General features: G+C 35.8%; 1 protein-coding gene across 14 annotated transcripts in view; it reads left to right on the top strand.

Annotated features, from left to right (window-relative positions):
- The window catches only part of sif (guanine nucleotide exchange factor still life), a 51,802-nt gene extending 27,033 nt beyond the window's left edge, over positions 1 to 24,769 (top strand). For 12 of the 14 annotated variants that reach the window (XM_011062788.2, XM_011062789.2, XM_087411652.1 and 9 more), the window contains 18 exons: positions 3,389 to 3,531; positions 4,034 to 4,301; positions 4,976 to 5,119; positions 5,485 to 5,667; positions 7,776 to 8,051; positions 8,145 to 8,315; positions 8,708 to 8,894; positions 10,085 to 10,351; positions 10,908 to 11,185; positions 11,297 to 11,491; positions 11,871 to 11,979; positions 12,534 to 12,713; positions 12,773 to 12,891; positions 13,221 to 13,397; positions 13,490 to 13,677; positions 14,562 to 14,947; positions 15,214 to 15,435; positions 16,613 to 24,769. In XM_011062788.2, coding sequence (XP_011061090.1) covers positions 3,389 to 3,531; positions 4,034 to 4,301; positions 4,976 to 5,119; positions 5,485 to 5,667; positions 7,776 to 8,051; positions 8,145 to 8,315; positions 8,708 to 8,894; positions 10,085 to 10,351; positions 10,908 to 11,185; positions 11,297 to 11,491; positions 11,871 to 11,979; positions 12,534 to 12,713; positions 12,773 to 12,891; positions 13,221 to 13,397; positions 13,490 to 13,677; positions 14,562 to 14,947; positions 15,214 to 15,435; positions 16,613 to 16,791 — 3,672 coding nt within the window. In that variant the 3' untranslated portion in view covers positions 16,792 to 24,769. The remainder of the gene's footprint in view (positions 1 to 3,388; positions 3,532 to 4,033; positions 4,302 to 4,975; positions 5,120 to 5,484; positions 5,668 to 7,775; positions 8,052 to 8,144; positions 8,316 to 8,707; positions 8,895 to 10,084; positions 10,352 to 10,907; positions 11,186 to 11,296; positions 11,492 to 11,870; positions 11,980 to 12,533; positions 12,714 to 12,772; positions 12,892 to 13,220; positions 13,398 to 13,489; positions 13,678 to 14,561; positions 14,948 to 15,213; positions 15,436 to 16,612) is intronic. The other 2 variants (XM_087411656.1, XM_011062790.2) reach the window with 1 other exon arrangement.
- The last annotated feature ends 4 nt before the right edge of the window (positions 24,770 to 24,773 follow it).

The following is a 24,773-nucleotide window of genomic DNA, read 5'->3' as shown; positions in this document are numbered from 1 at the left end:
AAGACGTTTGCCTTAAAACAGAGGACTTTATTGAAAAATTCGAGGAAATTTCGAATTCTTTGAATATATAAATTCATCGTAAACTCGACGAATTCGAGTAGACCTGATGAACTCAATCAACGGCAGCTGTTTCGCTATCGTTCCAACGTAAACTTCCAGAATGTATACCGGTTGTTTACATTTTATCCGTCGTGCACATTTGTTTGGCGCCGATTGAGTATTGGATTCTGCGAGCTATAATTCCGGTGAGCAGCTGGCGAGTATATTATAATATTTAATTGCAAGAGAGAACTTTAACGAGGACATCGACTTGAACTTCAAGGTTCATTAAGATCGTGGAAATAAAAAAAAGCGATTCTCGAGACGACACCACCGAGCTTACGCATCGCGACAATCGATCGTACGAGAATATCTCATCGAGCTCCCCACGTGAATGTTTTCTTCTGCCGTCCGCGAGACAATAATGACACCGCCAGAGGAGGAACGAGACGCCGTGACCGGCGACGATCGGAAACCTGAGGATTCCATCCGACGGTCATCCCTCTTCTAGATACCACCGCGGGTTCCGCGTCTCTTCCTCGTTCATTCACCGCCGACTGCGAACGACGAATGATGGTAGAGCCGAGATGGTCGATCAAGTGTACGAATAGCACCCTGGACTTGCTGGACCCGAGCGACGATTACACAGATCTGAAGACGCAGCATCGACGACGTTGTTGGAAATACTTTTGCTGGTGCCGCAGGCATACGATCAGCGTGATATGCATTAACGAGTCGCGCAAGCTGTACTGGTTCAATTGCCGTAACGTGCAGGAGAAGGTGACTTACGGCTCGGGCGAGGGGTATTATCACAAATTACTCCGGCTGGTGAACGGCGCGCTCAACGCCTGGGCGCAACGCTACATCGACGGCCTGAGCGTGGCACGTCGCGAGATTATGTTGAGGATCAACGGCAGTGCGGAGAACAACATGAAGCTGTTAAAGGAGGGCTGTTACTGCCACTACCATCCGCATATGACGGCGGACGCGTGCAACGCCGACTTTCTCAGAAGAGTCGTAAGTTTCTGGGCCGACGAGAGCCTCAGGGGGATACGCGAGAGGCTCCGCGGCATGATGAATATTACGAAAAAGGTAGAGGACACGAATCGCGAATCTCTTTATATCTCTTCTGGAAGGAATGTTTCTCGATATTGTATATGTCCCCAGATATATATATTAATATATATATAGATATTTTCCCCGGTATTGCGACGATCGCACCAGGATATCGCTCGTATTATTGGCATGTGCTTCGGCCAGAGAAGCGAGAGTAGAAAGGACACCAGTCGAGTCCACACCTCCGACTACGCCGTTTCCGTTGGACTTTCGTTCGTCGACCCCCTGACTACTCGCACTCATTCTCGCACTCGATATTGCATCTCATTTTCATCTCGCCATCACAATAATTATATATGTACAAACTAGAAAAGAATTATACGTTACTCCAAAAGCGTTACATTCGTGGTAGGAATTAATAAAGAATCTTGAACGCGATAAATGAGCGAAAATAACGAGGGGATGGACAGCGAAAGCAGTGAAATTATTATTAGCACTTTGCATTTGCGACGCGGCTGTCTTTTTGTTGTAACGCGAGTAAAGTAGAGTATTTGGCATGTAACGCCTACGATAGTTCATGAAAATGATATTCTTGTGCAATTAAAAGGGCTTGTAAGCGAATCTCGCTAAAGTTGCATCGATACTAGTTGCCACCTTCGAGTAGCATGCGCTGAATAAAGCTATAAGAACTCTTTGCATCTCCACTGCAAATTGTTGGTAATGCGAATGTCATTCTTCTTAATTTGATATCCTTTTATTTATAATAATAGCCTGACATAATTATAATAATGTTGATTAATAATTGGTTACTTATTTATTTATCTGTATTTCATTTAAAAAGATTTAACACGGTTATATATAGGCTGTCTGATAATTGTTCTGACGGAGTTTATGGACATGTAGAGCGGACTAAACTGAGACGGAAAGTCTTTTACCATTTTCGCAATAGTTAGCAAAATATTAATTGCTATAAATTGCCGAAAATTGGTCTTTAATAATTTTTTACTCAAATATTATTATTGTAACTTTATAGAAAAACTGCAAGAGACAAAAATTGTTTATTTTCTTCTCATAGAGTTCTAAGAATGTTTTTAGAATTTTTTCAGAATTTTTTAATATCGTATTTTCTTATGTTGATAAAAATGAGAAAATGCAGTACTAAAAAGTTGATAAAAAATTCTGAAAAAAATTCGTAGAGTTCTATGAGAAGGAAATAAACAATTTTTATCTTTTGCAGTTTTTCTGTAAAGTTGATAGTATTTGAGTAAAAAATTATTAAAGACCAATTTTCGGCAATTTTTAACAATTAATATTTTGTTAACTATTGCAAAAATTGCAAAATAGTAAAGGATTTTTCGTCTCAGTTTAGTCCGCTCTACATGTCCACGAACTTCGTCAGAATAATTATCGGACACCCTGTATAATAAAAATCAAATAACCGAAATGAAATAACAATTGGACTACAAATTAAATTATTTATAACAATTACGAACAACAACAATGAACAGATGTTTTCGACTATGTTTGATGATAAACAAATAACTTTAATAAAAAAATTTTAATTATATAATTTCAGTAAATTGCATTGTGCGATAATAATATTTGAGAAAGTACATTTTTTAATGAATCAGTAAATTAAATTAAATTAAATTAAAATAAATATAATGTAAATATAGTATTATATATACATATATAAAACACAGTCCCTATATTTGGAATTCCTAATTGCACTTTTAGATAGAAGAAGAATTCTCGATGAATTATGTATATATAAAGCATCCTGTCATTGTCAGTAATCTCTAGATCTTATCTCTCTGCATATACCTAATCATAATCCTTTATCACCTTATTTCACGATCGCACAATACATTTTTTTCTACGCACATTTTCTGTCTTTTATACATGACATATATTTCTTTTTCATACATATATACGGACGATTCTGTTCCTTATAGAAGTTTATTAAATAGAATTATTAGATAGTGATTAATAATTATACTTATTTTGAGTTATTAAAAATACTATTATTTATTGTTTTTAATATTCAAAATAGGTAAGTAATTTTTAGTATTAAATTAGCAATATTAAATTAGATTTCTGTAAGGAATGTCGACAATATAACATTAAAATTTTATAAATTTATTTATATAAAGTGCAAATGAAAAAAAAAAATTTGAAAAGAACAAGAAATAATTGATTATAAATTTGATGCGGAGTCGTCCGTATTTGTCTCGATTTTCACAGTGATAAGCGCACTTACCGTAGCTAAAGTAAAATCTGACGTATTTTCCAGATGTCGGACGATGATAGGATGTCCCTCACCACTGCCGTCAGCGATGATGACGACGGCGAGAGTGCTATAAATTCGCCCTATCGGAAGCAGACCGGCACGGCTGCAGCTTCGTTCAATTGCACCGGTGCAGTTCGGAAGGCAGGGTACGTCTCTCATACTTCTTTATTTTTTAAAAATAATGAGCCTTGAGAATCTGTATATAGATATCTCGCATAATGTTGTGACACAGATATACGAAGGCCACAAACGAAGATCAATCAAAGTCCGTTTTTGTTCAGTTTCTAGAATATCGGATCGGACTGAGATTACCGGATTTTTAATCGAATATTATGATAATGACCAATGTTTATGCAAAAATTATCTCCTTTCGTTTATTGTAAATTGATTCAGATTAGCATAAATATGAATATACATACGAATGAATGGTGAAAATTTTTACATAATAAACATTTATCATTATGATATTATTCGATTAAAAATCTGGTAATCTCAAAATAAATTTAATTTGACGGGACAAGCGGGACAAATAATAGAAACAACAATAAATATATATAATATATAAAATTGTTTTTTAATATAATATAATTTTAATAAATTTAAATATAAGAAAAATAAAAAAGATGACAATGCAATCGGAATTTCTAGATTTCTCAGCGTGAAGAAATGGTTGTTGCGCAAGAAGCATCAAATCGAGCTAGCTAAAAAGAGAGGCTGGAGGGGTTATTGGGTCTGTTTGAAGGGCACCACTCTCCTTTTCTATCCCTGCGATTCACAGGAGAGTAGGGCCATGGAGGCAGCACCTAAACACCTGATCATCGTCGACGGTGCGATCATGCAGCCGATTCCCGAACATCCAAAGAAAGATTATATATTTTGCCTGAGCACCGCATTTGGGGACGCCTATCTGTTTCAGGTAACAAAATTTTAACGCGACTTTGCCCTAATCTGTAAAAAGAAATATATAAATAGTAAAGGAAATGTTATAGCTCGCAGATGTTTATTAAAAAGATTTTTCCGTAATGAAATATTCTTTACTTTTTAAACTTTTAATAGTAGAGAATTAATTAAATCAAAATGTGAAAGATGAAAACTAGACTTATACATAATTCAACCTAATTCGCTCAATTTGTACATAGTTTTGCTATTTTTATGTACAAACTTCTTAATTATCCCCCATCGAATATTATCGCAAATAGTATGCCAATTAAACTTGGAGAGTAAGACTGTAGGAAGTACTATACATGGCAAATTATTGGAAAGTCAAAGGGAACAATTATGCCAGCTCAGTTTGATCTCCGCACTTTAGTAGCCCTCGGGAGTGCATTAACCGCGCGAATTGTTAACTAGGTGTATTTAATTAACTCCGTCTCACGAACTCGTTCCCGGGTCACGCAACACGAACTTTTAATAGTCCACTGCCACTGCAAGCTACTTTAAAGCTTGCCACTTTAAATCACTTGGAAGCGTGAGCGACATCGCGAGCGACGATCGATCAGCTGGGCGAAATTTGCCGAGGCCGATGGAGAAGAATCGAAGATCCGAATTCTGGTTCAGCGAAAAAACATGGTGTGTTCGTTTTGTGTTTAGGCGCCGTGTCAAGTGGAACTGGAGAACTGGGTGAACAGTATTCACTCGGCGTGCGCCGCCGCGTTCGCGCGTCATCGCGGCAAAACCGGCACGCTGCACTTGCTGCAGGAGGAGATTTTCCGTCTGGAAAAAGCGATCGAATCGGTACGTAGAAAAAGTTGACTGATGTAATTTTGTTAGGCTCAGCTTGTTCTATAGAAGCATCAAAAGTTTAGAGGAAAGTGATAAAAAAGAAGCTTATGCATGAAAGAAAAGAACTATTTATTGAATGTGGGAGAAAATCTTGCAATTTTTTATATTATCAACTTATTATTAATTTATTAAGGAACATTTTATACAAGAATTATAAATATAAAGTTTATAAAACAGATTAAATATTTTTAATTAGAATCATTTATGAAATATTTTTAATTATGTTGCTTTTATTTTGAAACTATAATTTTTAATAAAAGGAAAGGAGAGAGAGAGAGAGAGAAAAGTAGGTCAATAATTGTATTGATTGTTTGTAGGACCACAAGATGAAGCATATGGCGGATCTTCAGCAATCAGTGGTTTCCGATGTCGACACCAAACAGCAGATCAACAATCAAATAGTACAGTGGGAGGAGAATCTGGAGCGGCTCCACTGCGAGCAATTCCGCCTGCGGTGCTACATGGCCAGTTTGCAAAGTGGCGAACTGCCCAATCCAAAGGTAAGCACGAACTTCATTGAAACGTCAGCTCCGAATGCAATATAGAATATTAACGCTTTTGTAGACCGGTATCAAAGGTACTGCATTATACCGTAACTCGCACTAGATACTCAAATAACATTTATATTGCATAAGATACCTAAAAGACGTCTTTTAGATGTCTTATGTCTAAAAGATGTCTTTTAGATATCTTATGCAATATGCATACCTGGGTACGATTACTTTGACAGAGAAAAGTCTCACATTTTATATCTCTTATATTTACAAATCTCGTATTTTACATCTTTTATATTTTTAGAATATACACATACATGCTATGATTATTCAGTAATTTTTGTTGTTGTAATACAATAATATTTTCTTGCATATAATTGTATATGAAAATGTTGCACTCATCAATATTCATAATAATAGAAAATACTTTGAATATTTATATTTCGTAAGAATATATATATATGCCTCGTTATATTTTTCTCGCAATTTTGTGAATAAATTAATGAATTTATATGAAAATCAATATTTCATAAATATTCTTCATTCGTGATATATTTTTTATTTTTCCGATTTAAACATATTAGCTTGCACAGTCGCTTTCATGCAAGTGTTCCTCTATATCGCGAAAAATTCAGAGAATTGTCGAATTAATTCTTACCCATATATACGGAAAGAACAAATTTATTGAAATATTTAAAAATTCAGTTAAATACAGATCTGAAAATAATTTCATTGGACCACAAAATATAAAATTATATAGAAAAATCACAAACTTGAAAAGCAATGCGTTGTAAACAACTTTGACATTTTGGCAATTAGCTTAAGATTTTTATTATGCTTTGAACGTCATACTTTGTAATTATTTTGATAACAAACAAGATTATTTTCAGATCTGTATTTAGTTCCCAGCAAGGAATAATTGGTCGATTAACTTCGAATTGATGCGATTTAATATCAAATCAATGTCATTCAATCAATCATTTCTGGCTGGATTAAATTTTTTAATACTTCAACAAACCGTTCTTTCCGCATACACACAACATATACGCGAGTTCTCGTCATTCGTTATCCAATGCTACGATGCGGAACGGACATATTACGCTCAATTCCAATCGCAATCGAACGGAACGCTGTGATCTGGTTGTAAACTTTTGCCGCTTTTGCGCAAAAGCTGGTTCTCTCTCGACTTCTCACTGGAAAACAATATTACGCGCTGCAATCTCTCTGCGCGGGTTGCTGCAATTGCTTGAAAAAAAAAAAATCATCTCTTTCGTTTCCCACAGCGTATACGCAATCAGGATTCGTTAGAGGTCCATCTGCGTCTCACTCATCTAATTTGCACCATTCGTTATGAGTGATATCGATCGTCGAGAGGGAAAACTAGGTGACCAGGCAATATCCGATAAATTAACGTTTTCACGATCGTAACAGTCAAGCGATTTTATTGACAGTGATAATTCATAATCAGCAACTGAAAATTGTATTGGAATAGACAATATTTTACGGAAGGGCAGTTCATTCTTTTTATGGCTTTTTTTTAAAGAGGGATATATTTCCGACAACCAGCGTTTCTGGATCTCTCTACATTATCTCTGAGAAGTCTCTTAAACCTATAATGTCATTTTTTTATGATTCTTCTTGCGAGAAAGCACATTTCTCTGAATCTGCTTTGAAATTCTGTGTTATCTGTGAGAAGTTTCTTAACACGTTCCGTGCCGGGCCAATTAAGTGACTTGATCACAACGCTGCGTTGGTTACTCACAATATCTTTGTTTGCATTTGTTAAATAACATTTATTTCATAATGATTATAAAAATTTCAAAAATTATTATAAAGAAGAAGGCCTAATGTATCATTATTGTATTATTATATATCATAACTATGTATTCACGTATAATATAAAAAATAATTTATAATTACATTTCTTTTTATAATCAAATGGCCTGAATGGAAAGTTTATCTCGAGTTATCGGAGTTATGATTCACGCGGAATGGAATGTATTAAACCTACAAAAATCCCAAAATTCTTTTTCTTTTCGAAGGCGATAACTTATTATGATAAGTGAGCAGCTTGATCCAAGATTAAATGAGCAATGTTCACGTCTTTCCCTCAGAGTCTACTGACGCATGTGTCTCGCGCCACAAAGCAAACGCTAAACAAACTGGGCGTGTTCACGGTGTCGTCCTTCCACGCGTTTATCTGCGCGCGTAGCCCGTCTCTACTGAATAATTTATTGGCGGGTCGCGGAGCGACGAAGAGACGACCGCCCCTGCTGTCGAGATCGAATAGCGGCTCCAGCAGGCGCTCGCTGCAGATCTCGTCCAGGGACGAGGAGAAGAGCGTGAAGGTGTCCGTGCCGGAAAATCAGGTACGATCGTCAGGACACCGGGTGAGTTGATCGACATTCTATGCTTCCGTTTACACTTAGAGTATAATAAGGATAAGACGAGCGCGACCCGGTGTTTCCTGTTTGTTGTTTCAGCTGGTCTCGGTGTTCCTGCGTGACGCTATGACCGTGGAAGAGTTCCTAGCTAGCGCGTGCACCAGAAAGAATCTCAATCCGATGGAGCACTTTGTGCGCGTCAAAAAGCGCCGGGATATGGAGGACCATAATTACTTTGTGCCACATAGGACTGATTTGATAGAAACCTATGTAAGTTCGACGGATCGAAATTGGCGAGTTTAAACTGAGTTTGAGGAAATGATTATGGAAGGTTTAAAGTAAAGTGTGCATTACGAATAAAAATGTCACCAATTACCTTGGATATAAATGAACAAAAGTTCTAAAAGTTCTTAAGAACGCATTTTAATAGAATTTAATATACAAATAAAAAAGTTAGAAACTTCTTTGGAATATATGAAAACATTATTTCTTAAATAATCGTATAATTAGATTAATCAAATAGAAAATGGAAATATTTGCGTTAAAAAAAATTGTTTTCCATTTTTTAAATAATCAAGCACTTTATAAAATGAATAAAGTTGTTGCGACTTCTAGTGATTTCTTATAATGAAAATTTGATGTAACTTTTTTGCTGCACGCAGTTGCATACGCACGAAATCGTGGAAGTCTGTGCCAAGATTTTATATCAAGTGGAATTGCAAAGAAACACTTTAGAACAAATGTGGGGCTTCTCCGTCGAGGCGGAGCTCATAGAAAACTCCGATAGGCAGGATGAGCTGTGCTGTTACGTTAGTAGAGTGGAAGACAAGAGTGTCGCCATGCAAAACGGTAAGCACCCCTTATCTAGGACAACGTCTAACTAAAATAAACGTCCCTCGAGTGCAACGATTAGAAGTTTCGATCGTTACAAGGTCTTTTTATTTCTCCTCATTTATTAGCGATCATTTTTTCTTATTGTCAGCCTCTATTATATCTAAGCACTGTTGATCTTTTATTAATTGATTAACTTTACGTTATAAAATTTTGAAATAATAAAATAATAATAATAAAAAAATTAAATTAAATTAATTACAAAGTTTATATAGCTTTTACTAGAATTAGTATTGATTTTTTTTACTAGAAGAATTGAAAGAGTAAAGAGAAATTAACAAATTGTGAAATTAATATGGATAGGTTTGCGTTACATTAATGTATCAAATTCCAAAGGAATGAAAATGATGTCGTGTTGTAGAAGATTACCTCGCTTATTCACTCTCGATTTAACTTCTTGCGGATCTTAAAAGATGACTTATGTCAAGGTCCGATTTATTAATTTTCTTAGACCGCATCGGCGCCAGGATGTGCAAGGACGCCATTGAAAAATCATCGATTTTCCGCGCATCGTCGCTTGCTCGTTGAACAGAGTCTCGTGCTTACGGTTAAATGAAGCGCGTATAACGCGTATAAAAAAAGAAATATGTATAGAATAAAAATATATGTATATATTGCATATATGTGCACACGCCGGGGGTGGGACGATCTTAGGGCCGCAGGCGCGAACAAATCAGAATGACATTTAGCGCCGCCTTTCCGTAAATCCTGTCTAAATTTATCGGGCAGCTTGCTCGTTAAACACGATCGAAGGGAGCGACTTATTATAGTTGCGAAAGATACCGAGCTGAGCGGTTGGATCATCTTCGCAGGCACATCGTGAGGCAGCCGCGAAAAATGTCAGTCGGAATTAAAAGATACTTACACTACTTAAAAGATACAGTAGTCGCTATAATTAACGTTTTTATTGCATTGCAAATCCTAAGTTTATGAGTGTTGGTGATAAAAATACTTGGACGATTGTTTATAAAGTAAAAATTGTTCATGTCAACGATGAAGACTGATTATACAATTCCGCTAATCTTCGAACGTTGTCAGCCAACGATAAATATTTGATTATCAATGAAAATTTTAAGCTGCAAATATTCTTCTCCGACACAAATCCTCTTTAGAGAGGATAAATTTTCACATGGCGACTCTGGTTTCAGGAATCATTAAGGGCGACGAGATTATGGTAATCAACGGCGCCATCGTGAGTGACCTGGATATGATGTACTTGGAGAGTGTTCTACAGGAGGAGGTGGGTCTCTGTATGATGATGCGATCCTCCAGAACGGAGCCACCGGATCTCACAGGCATTATGCGAGTTACCGATGACATAATTGAGAGCCTGGTCTGTCCGCCGCCGCCTACTGACCCACCAGTAATCAGCGAAGAAATGATTTCCGGTCTGATTGTGCCGGCACCTGGATGGAGTGAGTCCTTTCGTCCTATTCTTCAAGAAATTGTTGCATTAAGGGCTATTTTTATTACTGCTATTACTGAAGATTATATTACTTCTAAAGTAAACCCATTAAATTAATGGGACATGTAAATCACAAAAGTAAATTACGCTGAAGAAAACACGTTGCTCTTGAAACAGAATACATCAAGGCACGCGATTAATTCTTTTATTGCTGAGTGCGACGCAATTTATATTTTACTAAAATATAGCGACAGCGAAGTAATGAAAATTATTTTAGATATTGGAAAGTTGATTTTCTGACACAGTAAAAATTAAATTCGTGTAACGTAATAATTAATTAAAAAATGTTTTCGCCTGTTTATTATTTTTATAAGAAGTTTTATCTCAAATTATATATTGTTTCTTCCAATAATAAATTATCATAAATAATAATTATGCGTTACTTTTAATACAATGAAAATTACTATCAATAAATTATATAGAAAAAATTATATTATTAATTAATATAATTACGAACTTTTGTACGTTATAGCACATCTTAATATAAATTTCATTTTATGATGCAGGCAAGGAGAACATTATGCAAGAATGCTCGTCAGCCAGCCACGCGGATAATAAACAAAGCTCGCGCACAAATTCCTTTGAGATTGAGAATCTTTTGAAAACTGCCGAGCAAGTGACAGTAATCTGTCGTTCTCCAGGTGAGACCAGAAAGTCAAGTCCCACCGGAAGTGTAGTCAGTTCCCACTCACAGGCTCTCACACCAAGCCGGCAGCTAAGCGACGCTGAGAAGCTAAAGAAAGTGATTTTAGAACTGATTGAGACTGAACGGACTTACGTAAAGGTAATAAAAATTGAATATTATAATTTTTATAGATTGATGATTTGTATATATTTCGATATTAACAGATTAATGGGGCTGACTAATGAATTTCTTCCCGTTTGTGTTTCATAGAATTTAAATAATTTGCTGGAGAACTATTTGGAACCCCTTAAACGCGAGACCTTCTTGTCGAACGCGGAGATCAACGCGCTGTTTGGTAATATTCAGGAAATTGTCACGTTTCAACGACAGTTCCTGCAAAATCTCGATCACGCCATCGAGATGGAGGCCGATTTCAACAGTTTTGACCATCCGAGTCAATTTAAGGTGCGCACTTTCGATTCAAATCTAATTACATAATTTATAATTCATTTATTTGCTCAATAGTTGACTGATAAAAGCAAAATTATGTTTTATAAATCAAGAAAATTAAGATTGATACATTTGAGACTTTTTATTATTTTTAAAGCAATTTAAAATTTAAATATTTAATTATATAAAATAATATATAATTATTAATAAATATTATAATTATTAGACATTTTTAGAAGTTTTTCTCATATTTCTTAAAATATGAAAAATGATATACATTGTTTTAATAGCATAAATATATTAGTATCAAAATATAATATTGCACTAAATTATTTTGATTAATGAGTTTCGAGGCTGAAATGAACTCTCATATCACTTTTCATGGCTGTTACAGGGAGTCCTGTTTTCCATTGGAAGTGCCTTCTTATATTACGTAAATCACTTCAAGCTATACAGCTCGTTTTGCGCCAGTCATTCGAAGGCTCAGAAAGTTTTACATCCAAGTAAGTTTCTTCTTGAAATACCTTGATCTCTTTTTCGCGAGTACCGACCTTCACTTCCTCGTCCATATTAACGTCTGATCCTTCGTAATCGATAATTCATTTGCCGGGAATAACTTCAACCTCAATCGCTACTCTCTATAAAAGTTACTCTCTATAAAAGTATTGTATCCGGAAAGTTATCCGATTTATTATTCGTGTCAACCTTCCGCAAGTGGATGACATTTTTGTGTCGCTGGAGGCTGCGCCATTAACCATTCAAAAAGAACGCTCGGTCATTTTCTACGTCACGCATTTATTATTCTGTAAAATTTTATCTTATATTTTCTAAAATTTTAATACTAATTAAAGCGTTGCATTTGCCTATTCAATTTTTAATGTAACAATTTTATGCAGAAATGCAGAAATGTCCTAGAATCTGAATTTTAATGACAATCTGAAAATATTAATGACAGACCGGATGAATGCTTTTTTTTTTCATGCAAATCGCATTTCTTATCATTACGACGGAACGAAGCAATCTCTCGATAATTATCTAAGATAATTGACAATTTCAGACGAGGGAAATCAAGCTTTACAAGAGTTCCTGCAAGCAAGAAATCCCCGGCAGCAACACTCATCGACCTTAGAATCGTACTTGATAAAACCTATACAAAGAATACTTAAGTATCCGCTGCTATTACAGCAGCTTAGGAATCTCACCGATGAACGAAGCGAAGAACACCAACACTTAATCGGTAATTATCACGAACAATTTAAGACTATCAGGGATTTAATCACAATATGTAAATTGCAGAGGCGCTCAAAGGCATGGAAAAGGTGGCGGAACACATAAACGAAATGCAGAGAATTCACGAAGAGTACGGCGCTATTTTCGATCACCTGTTCAGGCAACACCAAAAGTCCTGCAAACAGGTGAGTCCCTAGAGAAGAAAAATATAACAAACACTACATAATAATTTATTCGAAAATTAGTTAGGTAGATGTAATTTTCAGTTATTTTTTGTGTTTTAACAAGTGATAACGTTGTATACCTGAAAGTTCGAAAATATTATTTTATAATTTAAAAAAAAAATAGAAATCTCTTTTAACTCTTCTTAATTATTATTGTTAGATTTTACGTTGAACTTAGAATTTTCTTGTTCTGATTACATAATTTGAATATAATTTTATATAATTTTTTAATTACATTATACAGAAAATAGCTTAGAATATCGTCGATTAACGCATTCATTTCTTGACAGCCGATCGACTTAAGTCCAGGCGATCTTTTGTACTATGGCGGTGTCGAATGGCTCAACATTTCCGACTTTCTCGGCAAGATAAAGAAAGGTCTCGAGTTGCATGCGATGTGCTTCGTATTTAAATCGGCCGTCGTGTTCTTATGCAAAGAGAGGTTGCGACAGAAAAAGAAGCTCATGGTCAGTATCCATATGACCCATTTTTCTATATCGATGAATAGATTCTCGTAATGCTTTTAATACTCAAGAAGTCATTGTGTCTATTTTTATAGGGAGTTTCAACGAAGGCTAACTCAAGTGAAGTAGAGATCATCCGTTATCAGGTGCTAATCCCGGTGACGGAAGTCCAGGTCAGGGCTAGTTCCGCCAAGGATATGGAGTCCCACTTCTTGTGGGAATTGATTCATCTAAGAAGTCAATTACAAAGGAGATCGGAGAAAGTATACGTGCTATCCAACAGGTATTTTCCTAAAATTCTTTTTATATCGATTGATTAATTATTGAATTGACGAATATAAATTGAAACAAATCTAAATAAAAACGAGCGAAAATAAATTCTCTAAAAAACAAACCATCTCGATTTATTAAATTTAATAATAAAATAACGCAGTTTGATCTGTATCCGTGGCAATTGATTTATGGCCATTGATTGCACTTGACTGCAATCAATTACGCAACGCAGCTAATATAATTTTGTCATTATAAATTGAACAAGAAAATTAATAAGATATATTGTCAGATTGGAAATAAATTGCTGCTAAATTAAATAAATATTTTGTTTATCCAATTGCCAGTATTTTAATCAAATTGTTTTCATGTTGCAAACCAATATATTCCGCTACACTTTTTACATTCTTTTTTAAGCAAAATCTATATATACATACAGTGTTTTTTTTTTCTAAAACTATTTGCTGACAACATATATTCATAATAATATGTTTTTGGATCGAGCTATTTCTTAATTGCAACTGCTAATGCAGTTAATGATGCGTGAATTATTGTGTATATTCGCCAGTAATTACATACAAAATATACATACAATATCGCAATACGATTCGATTCTGTATTAGTGTTCTTCAATGCTTATTATAGAATGGGATAGCAATCGAGTTAGACTGAATCTTCTATCCATTACAATCCATATCAATTAAGTGTTTAAAATTATTAGTCATATAAAATAATTGAAGTCCATAATGTTGAAATGATTTGACCAATAGATAGAAGATGAGATCCTAAAAGAAATGATAACCAGCAATACTAACAGAATGTTATTGGATTTTTTATCATTGTACAAATAATTAAACAATCTCCTTATCTAACGTTGCTTCAAATTTTCATTTACAGTACAACAGAATTCCGTAATGCGTTCCTGAAGACGATTCGGCAGATCATCCGTGAGTCGGTGAGAAATATGAGCATACCTTCGACGAAGCAGAACCTGAGTCAGGCGCCAATGTCGATGGCACCGCGAATGTCGACCGGTCACGTAGAAAAATTTAACAAACAACAGATTGGTCAGGGCCAGACGCAGAACGGAAATGGTGTGACGGGTACGCTGTCGAAAAAGGCGATGAAGCAGCAGCTGCTGTCCAGTTCTCAGAAGCGCAAATACAGCCACTCGAAGCAGCCAGTGGAGCACGAAAGTTCAGAGGATAAGGATCAAGAGGACGCGCCGGCTCCCCAGCAGCAAACATTTCGCTCCAGGAGCAAGACCATAAGCGACACTTCCGGTAAGACGAACTTTCGTAAGACTCAAAATAAGTTTTAATTTTAAGCAAAATCTTCCTTTGTACATACATAGATTCTGATATGTAAATTTATAATCCATAATTATTTATATCCATCAATTTTAAAAAAGTTTTTCATTTATATTTTAAATTCATTAAAAAAATTTAAATTTAAGATAATAAAAGCATGAAGCGATATAATGATTCAATTATAATGGATAACATTATTATTGATAAATTATTCAACGCTTTATTATTCTGGGTTTTAGGCGAAGCGAAGGTCGAGATGGATTCGGGTACAAAGTCGGAAGGTGAGGAAGATTCACAGGCTTTTTTAGGCGAGAAGAAGACGACTCTCGGCCGCACACCTAATCATCTGACGCTGAGCACTACGTCGACTATCTCGGCGGGAAGTACTGGCAGCCAGGCTAGATTGATTCAGTCTTCCCATCAGCCTGAGAATTACCAACCTATTACCGTCAAGGAACTTGGTGAGTGTAGCATTCTTTTTCATCTGCCAGAATTTATGTCAAAGCTTATTATTAATTAAAATTTATATATTTCAATTAAATCTTTTTAAATTTGATTAATAATCAATTGAAATCTTTCAATCTCTCATTAATAAATAGCAATTAAATAAATCTACCCCAATTATTAGGTGTTGGAATTAATTCGTAGCGTTTTTTAATGAAAGAATGTTATTTATTTCACATGAGCATTAAAAAATACATTAATGAAAGTACTTCCCATCACTTGTAAAACGCTACGAATTAATTCCAACACCTAATATATTAGTGTATCGATTTTTGTTTTAATCAATGTGAATAAATGGAAATTTTTAATTTAATAATCCAGTAGAATTTTCGATACGTAGTATTATATTTTTACTTGGCAGTTATTTTAATCATTTTTAATATTACACGGAGAGAAAAAGATTTTGCTGAAAATTTAAAATCTTGAAAAAGAAAGGTCTAAAATTTTGCTTGAACGGATCTGAAAATAATTTTGTTGGGGCCATTAAAATAATGTTGTTGGAAATTGGTTGATAGAATATCACATTTTTTCATAGATTGATCATCATTTCTTAGTTTCCAATATAATTATTTTAATGGTCCAACAAAATTATTTTGAGAGATCCGTATCCAACAAAATTTTAGAGCTTTTTTTCCATATAATATTAGGACATTTGTAATAAGTCAAGTACCCAGATAGCACACAATATTTACAAAATGTTTATAAATATTTATAAGATTTATTTTAAATACTTTGTGAATATTTTGTGATCTTAGATTGCACAGATCATAAATATTTATTATAAATCTTATGAAATATTTATTATAAATGTATAGTAAATACTATAAAAATACATAATGAGATATTATAATCCAAGTAAAAAATATTTATTAAAAATATTTATGTATATTTATCATATAAATATTAAATATCTATATTTTAACAATATTTCGAATAAAACTTTATATAAAATATGTATGAAATATTTATATAACATTTCAAAAAATGAATATTAATAAATATTTATCATAAATATTCTGTGCTATTTGGGTACATATTTATATATCAGATATTTTATCAGATATAATAAAATTTATTATTTTGTTCTCTTAAAAAAAAATATATAAAGCATGAATCCTTAATGTATCGCGATAGGCTCGCCGATCTGGAAGCCACGGGAACTACCCTCCCTGGGGGAGGCTACCACGTTGCCGCGCAAGGGTAAGTCGGCTGGCGAGTTTGCGGACATGAGCTCGAGCCATAGCGCCTCCCGAAAGTCTCTGATAGAAATCAACAATTCTGCTCAACAACCTAACTTTAATAATCACGTTTAAGTTGGATAATATCGAGGCTGACTCGCTAACGATAATACCATTAAGTTCCGCCATCGCTATTAAACGCGATCGGCACTACCACCACCACCACCACCACCACCACCACTACCACCATTACTACCATTATCACCACCAACGACATCACCTATCATCACCAAGCGTAATACACAGAGATAATTATTCGATTATTGCGATTACTACGATAACGATACGTGAGGGACACGCATCCGCCGCCCACGTGGAAATTCGCGAAGATTGCGCTTTCTCCCTCCGATCTCTTCCTCATTTCGTCTTCCAGCAGGAAATCCGTGTTCGCGTGTATGTGTGAGACGCAGTCGATTGCACCGTTTCTACGGGAGCAAGCGAGATGCTCGATCGGGCTTCCACCTTGCTCTGAAGAATCTGATAGAATCCGAGTATCTTTTCCTCCTTCGTCTTTTGGCGGTTGACGTATTTAAATAGCTAAACAATAAATAAGAAAAAAAAATAACGACATAATATTAAAGTTAAGATAAAGAATGTGTCATTAAATTAAGATAAGAATGCCCGATTTATGGTAAATAGTTTTGATTTTGACAATCGTAACGCGGATAATCCCAAAGTTGTAGAAGGTCGAAGCGATGCCGAGCAGACCGCTGGCTCTGAAAACGAATAATCCAACGGCGAATAATAAATTATTAACGAATAGCCGCTCTAGTTCTTCGTAATGAAACGTCGATCGTGAAAGACTGGAATAATAGAATGAATAATAAAAAGTCTCCGAGCTCCAAGATGCTTGCTTCATTTAAGTTCATTTTTTTCAATTGTACGTTCTATACACATTGTTTCTTATTAGCTTTGTTTCTCTTTAATACAGCTAACGTTATAATTGCGATTATAACATTCAGCTTTAATCTTAGTAGGAAATCCCTAAAAGCCTGCGTTTGAAGTTAAACAAAAAAATTTTGGTATCCATTTTTATACGTAAAAATTCGTTCATAAACATGAAGAAGACGATTTCTTTCATATTGCTCGAGTATTTACGTATAAAATAAAGTGCTTGCCATTCCATAGCAATCTGTACATATAAGTACACGCAGAAAAGGGAGAAGTTCTTAAATAATCGAGGTTGTAAGCGCAACGTGCCTGAGAGACTTAAGAACGATGGGTCGAACCGTCGCCTCTCGGATGTCTCCATTTTATAGCATCCATCGGCATAATTTTAACATCGCCGGTTTTACGAGACGTAATTCGGTCGCCTCTTCAAGAGTCGCCAGCGATCGAGGCTACATCCTTCGATCCTGTCGCTCCTATTTCCGCGTGGACGGCGGCGCAGACGATCCGGAAAGATAATCGACTCTGTATATAATGTAATGATATTTATCGTCATACCGCGTCACTATAATTACACGTAACCATGTTTGCGATCGAACGCTCGCGCGTAGGCGCGCTCGTTACGTTGTTTCCCATCGTTCCACCACCGTTCTCCCACATCCTCCCATTTTTTTATTATTATACAAAACCGTCGTGATGCGCGTCACACCATTGACGATCGCCGGATGACGCGAGGACTGCGAGAGCAGTGCGAGAGAGAGAGAGACTTATAAGACCCGCATTTGAAAAAAAAAAAAGAAGAAAAGAGGAAGAAGAAATGAAGAGATGCTCGAAAAAGCGATTCGCGCGCGTAGCGAGTAAGTCTTAGCAGCTAAAGAGAAATCAATTAAAATATGTCGTGTGTATATATATGTATATATACATTATATATATATACATATATACATACATACACAAAAAATATATGTATACATATTATACATACGGAGTATTATGTGAGAGAGAAAGAGAGAAAGGATGGATTTATGAATTGCATTGTAACGTCGTCCACGGTTCCCTTCCCCCCAAAAAGGAAATAAAAAAAAAATCATTCCGCCGCGTGTTAACCTGTTTTCAGGGTCAAGCATCCTCGCCAATATAGCAGACTTTATTTTTAACGTTACTTAAGATACAAAAGAGAGCGACTGAGCGAGCGAGAGAGAGTCTATATGTGTGTATGAGGAGAGAGAGAGAGAGAGAGAGAGAGAGAGAGAGAGAGAGAGAGAGAGAGAAAGAGTGACAGGGAGAAAGAGAATGAGTGAGTACGATGGTCAGAGTGCTCGAGACCGAAGCTGCGAGGTGAGAATGCGCTGGCATAACGAGATGCACTAAAGGCCCGTGATTAGCGTGCAGGGAGAATGAACGAGAGAGAAAGAAAGGAAGAGAAAAAGAGAGAGAGAGAGAGAAAGAGAGAAAAAAAGAGGCGCACACTCGTACTTTAAAACGTACATATTGAATTTTAGGGACGGCGAACAGTATCGGCACCGAAACCCTTCACGATAATCCGACACATATACCGCGTTGTTGATGGGTATTACGATAAATTAAGAATGGTATCGAGGGATTAATACGTGTAAATTAGACGACAGAAAGTATCCACATAGACGTATACTTACAACCAAAAAAATATGTATAAATAAAAAATATATATACACACACACACACACACACACACACGCACACGCACATATTCACACATCATACATGTACGTTTTCATACGTGACATGCAAGTACTTACATGCACGATTGGCGGTGGGAGTTGAAGGTGTTCCCTCAGAAAGAGAGAAGAATATTTTCTCATGATTCTCTTTACGAAGATTATTCCAAAAATGGTTTTTTTTTTTTGCGGACATCTCAAGATATTCCGGGAATATCCTCAAGAATTTCTTGAGACTCCTAAGAGCATTCAGAGAATATTCGAATAATATTCGAAGAATATCCGGAGAATGAAAGCGTTCGAAGGATATTCGCCAAGAAGAGAAAGACATTCTGGATACCCTGTCACCTCGCATCGCCATGTGCAAAACCCTTATGCATACTCGAAGTACGCGGATGTCGCGCGCAACGTAATCGATCAGTCTTATCGAACACGAAAGGAAGACGTTCGCGAATTTGCGGCGACCGCGTTTCCTGAATAGGACAATAAAGGAACGGATCTGATGACGTTTGAGACAGCGTCACGTCGACGCGCCGGTTCTCGCTCGAGGAAGTCTCCGACTTTGGTATTGTTCTTTTATCTATTGATTCGGTTCCAGCTATGGAGTTAGCGTTGATCACTGAAACCGATTAGCGGATCCGGAATCGTACATTGCGAGCTTAGATCCTCCTCGACGGCAGCTCGACGTTGGCACGACGATGCCTCAGGTCGCCTGGATCTTGCTGAAATTGGGTATTGACGCCTCTATGCCAGTATCGATTGCGCCTTTATAATATCGCTTGCGATAATCTTCTTCAAGACTTTCTGCAGCGATATCATTAGCGGGGATCAATCGGGATACCGTAGGGGAGTATGGAATTATCATTTAGAGATCGTTAACGTCTTCCTTCAGCGTTCCGAATCAATGATCGTGGACAAATAAAAAATTTAATTGCCGATTAACGAAATTTGATATAGTCATAGTACTGATATACGCACATATTCAGCACGTTGTTATCCGTGACGATTTACAATTTCGAATGAGCGCGCGCCTCGTCATGATTTTCGTGCTTGAAGCGAAGCATATAACATTTTGATATTATAATATTGTAATATTACGATATTGTAATAATATAATATTATACAATGTTATATTATATATATATATTATAAGTTTATACAGATATACGAGAGAGATCGTACCGCCGACGCTGCGCGCAACATCTAGAAAGAGAGCAGAAAGAGACTTCGTTCAAGAAATTTGAAAATCGACGAAGAATCAATAAGAATTGAATAACGTGACGAATTTTCCGCATTAATGCTTTTCGGAAAAGGCGATTGCGTCAATACGAAAGAAAAAAAAAAAGTCGTGTTAATACGTATTCGCGAAATCGCGTCAATTATTAGTATATTTCCGAGGAGTATAATTATACGAGTATCTACTAATTATACCGGATGGAATACTATTGTACAGTGTGCATAGAAAGGCGAAGACGAGGGACGGGTGACGCGTTTGATCCTTTCCTTTTCCTTCGTGGCGAACCGCGCGAGCCGCGGGAATTTTATCCGTGACATTTAATGAATGTTTTATCGAACGCTGTAATATTGCTTCCATCTCGAGCGCGTTACCACGCATCTGGTGTGCGTGCTTTAACACAGATTTCTTACGATTTTACGAATCCACCGCGAATACCTGAGACACGTTGCTTTTGCGAAATCGCATTAAGTGGTAAAATTCGTCAACTTGACTGCCAGTCGATCGTCAATATCGCGATTTTCATAAATTTTCTTGCTTTTGTTCGTATCCGTTTTGTTTTGTTGTGTAAATTCGAGCAATGTTAATTTTTTTATAGGAATTATTAAATTTATATTTTCAAGGATTGCAATATTTTGTACTTTGCTTATATCTCGCAAATTATTTATTAAGTTGTCAGTAACCCGGGAAAAAATGTTTTATAATTATGTATAAAATTATATGTAACTATATAAAAATTGAGATACTTTATATACAATTATATATAAAATAATTATATATAAAATATGTTCATATATAAATAACATTTTTTTTCTAGGAAATAACAAAAGATCGAAGCTATTATTTTCAGGAAAAAAGGCGGGCAGTCAAGAATGTGTAATAGGGATCGATTTTGTCTTGTAAATTCTTTTATTCTGAAAAATCGATCGTGCGTTCGCCAGATTTATCTTGAAACATGACAAGATGACCAAGGACGACAAAAGCTCTTTCTTTTTTCTTCCGCTTAAAATCGAGTATGTCATTACGTACGTATGTCATCCTGCTATCCTATGCAAGAAGAATCTCTAGAAAGGTAAAAATGTCAGAGAGAATCGAATTGTAAAATCATGACATTTAAGAAATTTTTTCAGGGAGACACGTTCTTCGAAAAAAGTGTCAGAATCTTCTTTTCTTTGTTTATCGAAGAACGTGTCAGAAAAGTGTGACGAACGTGGTGCCAAAATTGCCATATAGCAATAATTAGTAGGATTAATATCAGACTGACTCATAATAGTGTTCAAGCACGGGAGTTCGTCGGAAGGTGAAGTCTTAATGAATTATCGCCGGACTAATAATCGCGACTAATAATCGCGTGATAAAACTTGGGCGATTAATAACTGCTGATATTAGTAATCACTGACTAATTATGTCCAACGGCGCATACAGGAAATTTCGAGTTACTACTGGAAGAATCAAGATCAAATCTCTTAACACATCAATGTGAATGAACGGGAATTTATATAGAAACTTGATAAAAAGCAAAGATAAAATTATTATATATCTCGAATGACTTGAACAATTTAATGCTGCAATTCTACACTTTCATTTTCCTGAACAATCATTTATGATAAGCAACGAATTCGTTAATCATATCGTAACTTTTATGAAATATCAAGTTATTGTTAATTTTCGTTCAAGCGAACGAGACAGCAGAAACTATCATCTGAAATAATGACGTGTATTAAAATTATTTTATTGCTTCGTATAATTTAAGTAATTTTTTCTAAGAAAAATTGAGGCCGACATTTCTAATGGCTTCGGTTTTGTTCTATTTACTTGATTAATTCACACCGAAATATTTAAGCATTAAAATCTGTTTGATGGAAAGTAGGATTTCTCTTAATTAGATTTATTCTGATTGGTCCAATTCCGAATTGTAACTAATTACTTGAAACTCGTTGCTGATTAACGTTAACAAAGAGGATGGCAGGAACGGATGTCCGTCACGTAGACACGTACACGGACACAAATTACGTGCGATCGCGTGGGACACATACACGAAACAGTTCACACGAAATATATCTAATAAGGCATCGGTTAAGATCTGACAGCGAAAAAAAAAATAATAAGATACCTACTTACTAATTACTATAGGCGAGAACACACGTGCAGATTTAAGGAAAAAAAATTTACGGAAGACCTTCTGTTGCTCGAATTATTGCATTGTCTACTATATATAAATTTTATTGTATAAATTCTGTCAAGAGAGAGGCGCGTCTCCGAGCGAGAGTCGATGTTTCTTTTTCTCCTCGACCTCCGTGTCCTTCCTTTCGTCTTTCCTTTCCGTGTCGAAGGATCTACGAGGACATTCGAGAAAGAGATGCTGAGGAAAGTGCGTAACGCGTCCGAGGAGTCGCTCCTGCGCGGATAATAGCGATTATAATTAAGTTACTATCGCGATATCGAATGGTACTGCTTTTAGACGACATACAAAATTCACGATCGTACGAAGTCTAATCGTTTTCTGTCTAAAGTCTCGCGGAGGACAATCTTGGATGTCCATCTTAGATGGTCTGCGATAAACGCAAAGTCGATTTATCTTTTTTTCCACGACATAAACGTTATATCTCTGATAAATATAAGTCCACTCCACAGCTGTGTAAACAATGTAGTAAGCACGATTGTCTCTTGTGCATTTGGAGTGCGGATGCTTTTCTTCGTGTCTATGATATACGTATAAATGACAAAAAGCCTCTCGTCGCCACCTTATCGCAGCCAGGTGTCTTCTATCCAGAGTTTAATCGAGCTTAAGATAGTGCGCCTTATATCTAGCTTTATCTTTTCATTTAAGAAATCTCGTAAAGTATTTAAAAACATGATATCAAGGGTTAAGGTTCATTCAACTATAGGCATTTCTAAAGATACGCGTATAAATGTACCAAATTGTATCATCTCCAAAAATCATTTGTTTCATATTTATGTTCGCCGAATCGTGGAAATTCTACATACAAAATATAATAGATAAAATAAAAAGAAAAGATTGAAAAAAAGATCGAATAGCAGATGATATTGTAATATTCTGTAATATTTATATAATCTTCCATAATTTTTTATTTTCAATTAAAAAGATGTAAAAATATATTCCGCAAGGAAAGCGAGTTAAATAGTTGTTTAAAAATTACATACTTTCGAGAAACTTTTGTAAATCGATGCCAGAAATTTATTCCTGGATATCCTGGTGTCTATTGAGTATTTTCATGAAAATGGTCTGGGAAAAGGGTTGAACGAGCCACCATCCGATTATTCGCGATTCCCGACGAATCCAACCCCAGATTTACACACTTTCCTCGGTGATAAGTCAGATCGGAGAAAACAATAATCGAACAAGGTCGAGACACTCTAGCTCGGAGACGTATCCCAAATAGTTGGCCTAGTACCAAGTTTCATATTTTTCGCCCCCCCCCTCCCCGGGTACGCAGTGGATCGTCGAACGATTGATCGTCTATTGTATGATTATTGACATTCTTCCAGAAATTTTATTGATAGATATATATAAACTTTATCGCTACCGTTGAACATAGTAATATTTGGGGGTATATACGATTAGGGCGATACCTTCGGTATTTATTGGGGACACTGAGAATACTATATTGAGAGAGGGAGAGAGAGAGAGAGAGAGAGAGAGAGAGAGAGAGAGAGAGAGAGAGAGAGAGAGAGAAGAGAGTATAAGGGAACGAGAAAGGGGCTTCAAAGAGAAATGTGGGATTAGTAGGATTATTATATATATAAATATATATATATAAGATATATTAAAGAGAAAAGAGGAACATTAGGGGCACAGTTGAGGGAAAGGATGGGGGCGGGTGATAACGAAACGAAAACGAGATAGCGTGTAACGATGTAATGAGTCTTTCCAGAGGAAATAAGAAAAAAGGAGGATGGAGATATATATACGTCGAGACGAATTTTTTTTCTTGCGTAAAACGAGCTGGGTGACGAGAATCAAGGATGAGATTAATTAAATGTTGCAGTGTATGTGAGTGGAAATATATGATATGCGCAAGAGAGTATAAAAAGAACCCTTTACGTTTTCTCAAACTCGTTATGTGAACGGTACGTTAGCAATGAAATATATTATGATTACGATGATTGCTATATTCGTTGTTATTGTTCCTCGGTTGTAATGCGGAGACGTTTAAGAGTGATCCATTTGTACAATCATTGAGTCATTAAAATATGATTATTCATTATGGAAGTCC

This window comes from Acromyrmex echinatior, chromosome 12 (genome assembly GCF_024713525.1).
Source record: "Acromyrmex echinatior isolate Ae372 chromosome 12, ASM2471352v2, whole genome shotgun sequence".
Lineage (NCBI taxonomy): Eukaryota > Metazoa > Arthropoda > Insecta > Hymenoptera > Formicidae > Acromyrmex > Acromyrmex echinatior.
The sequence above is the reverse complement of the archived record's forward strand: the minus strand, read 5'-3'. Positions and strand labels throughout refer to the sequence as shown.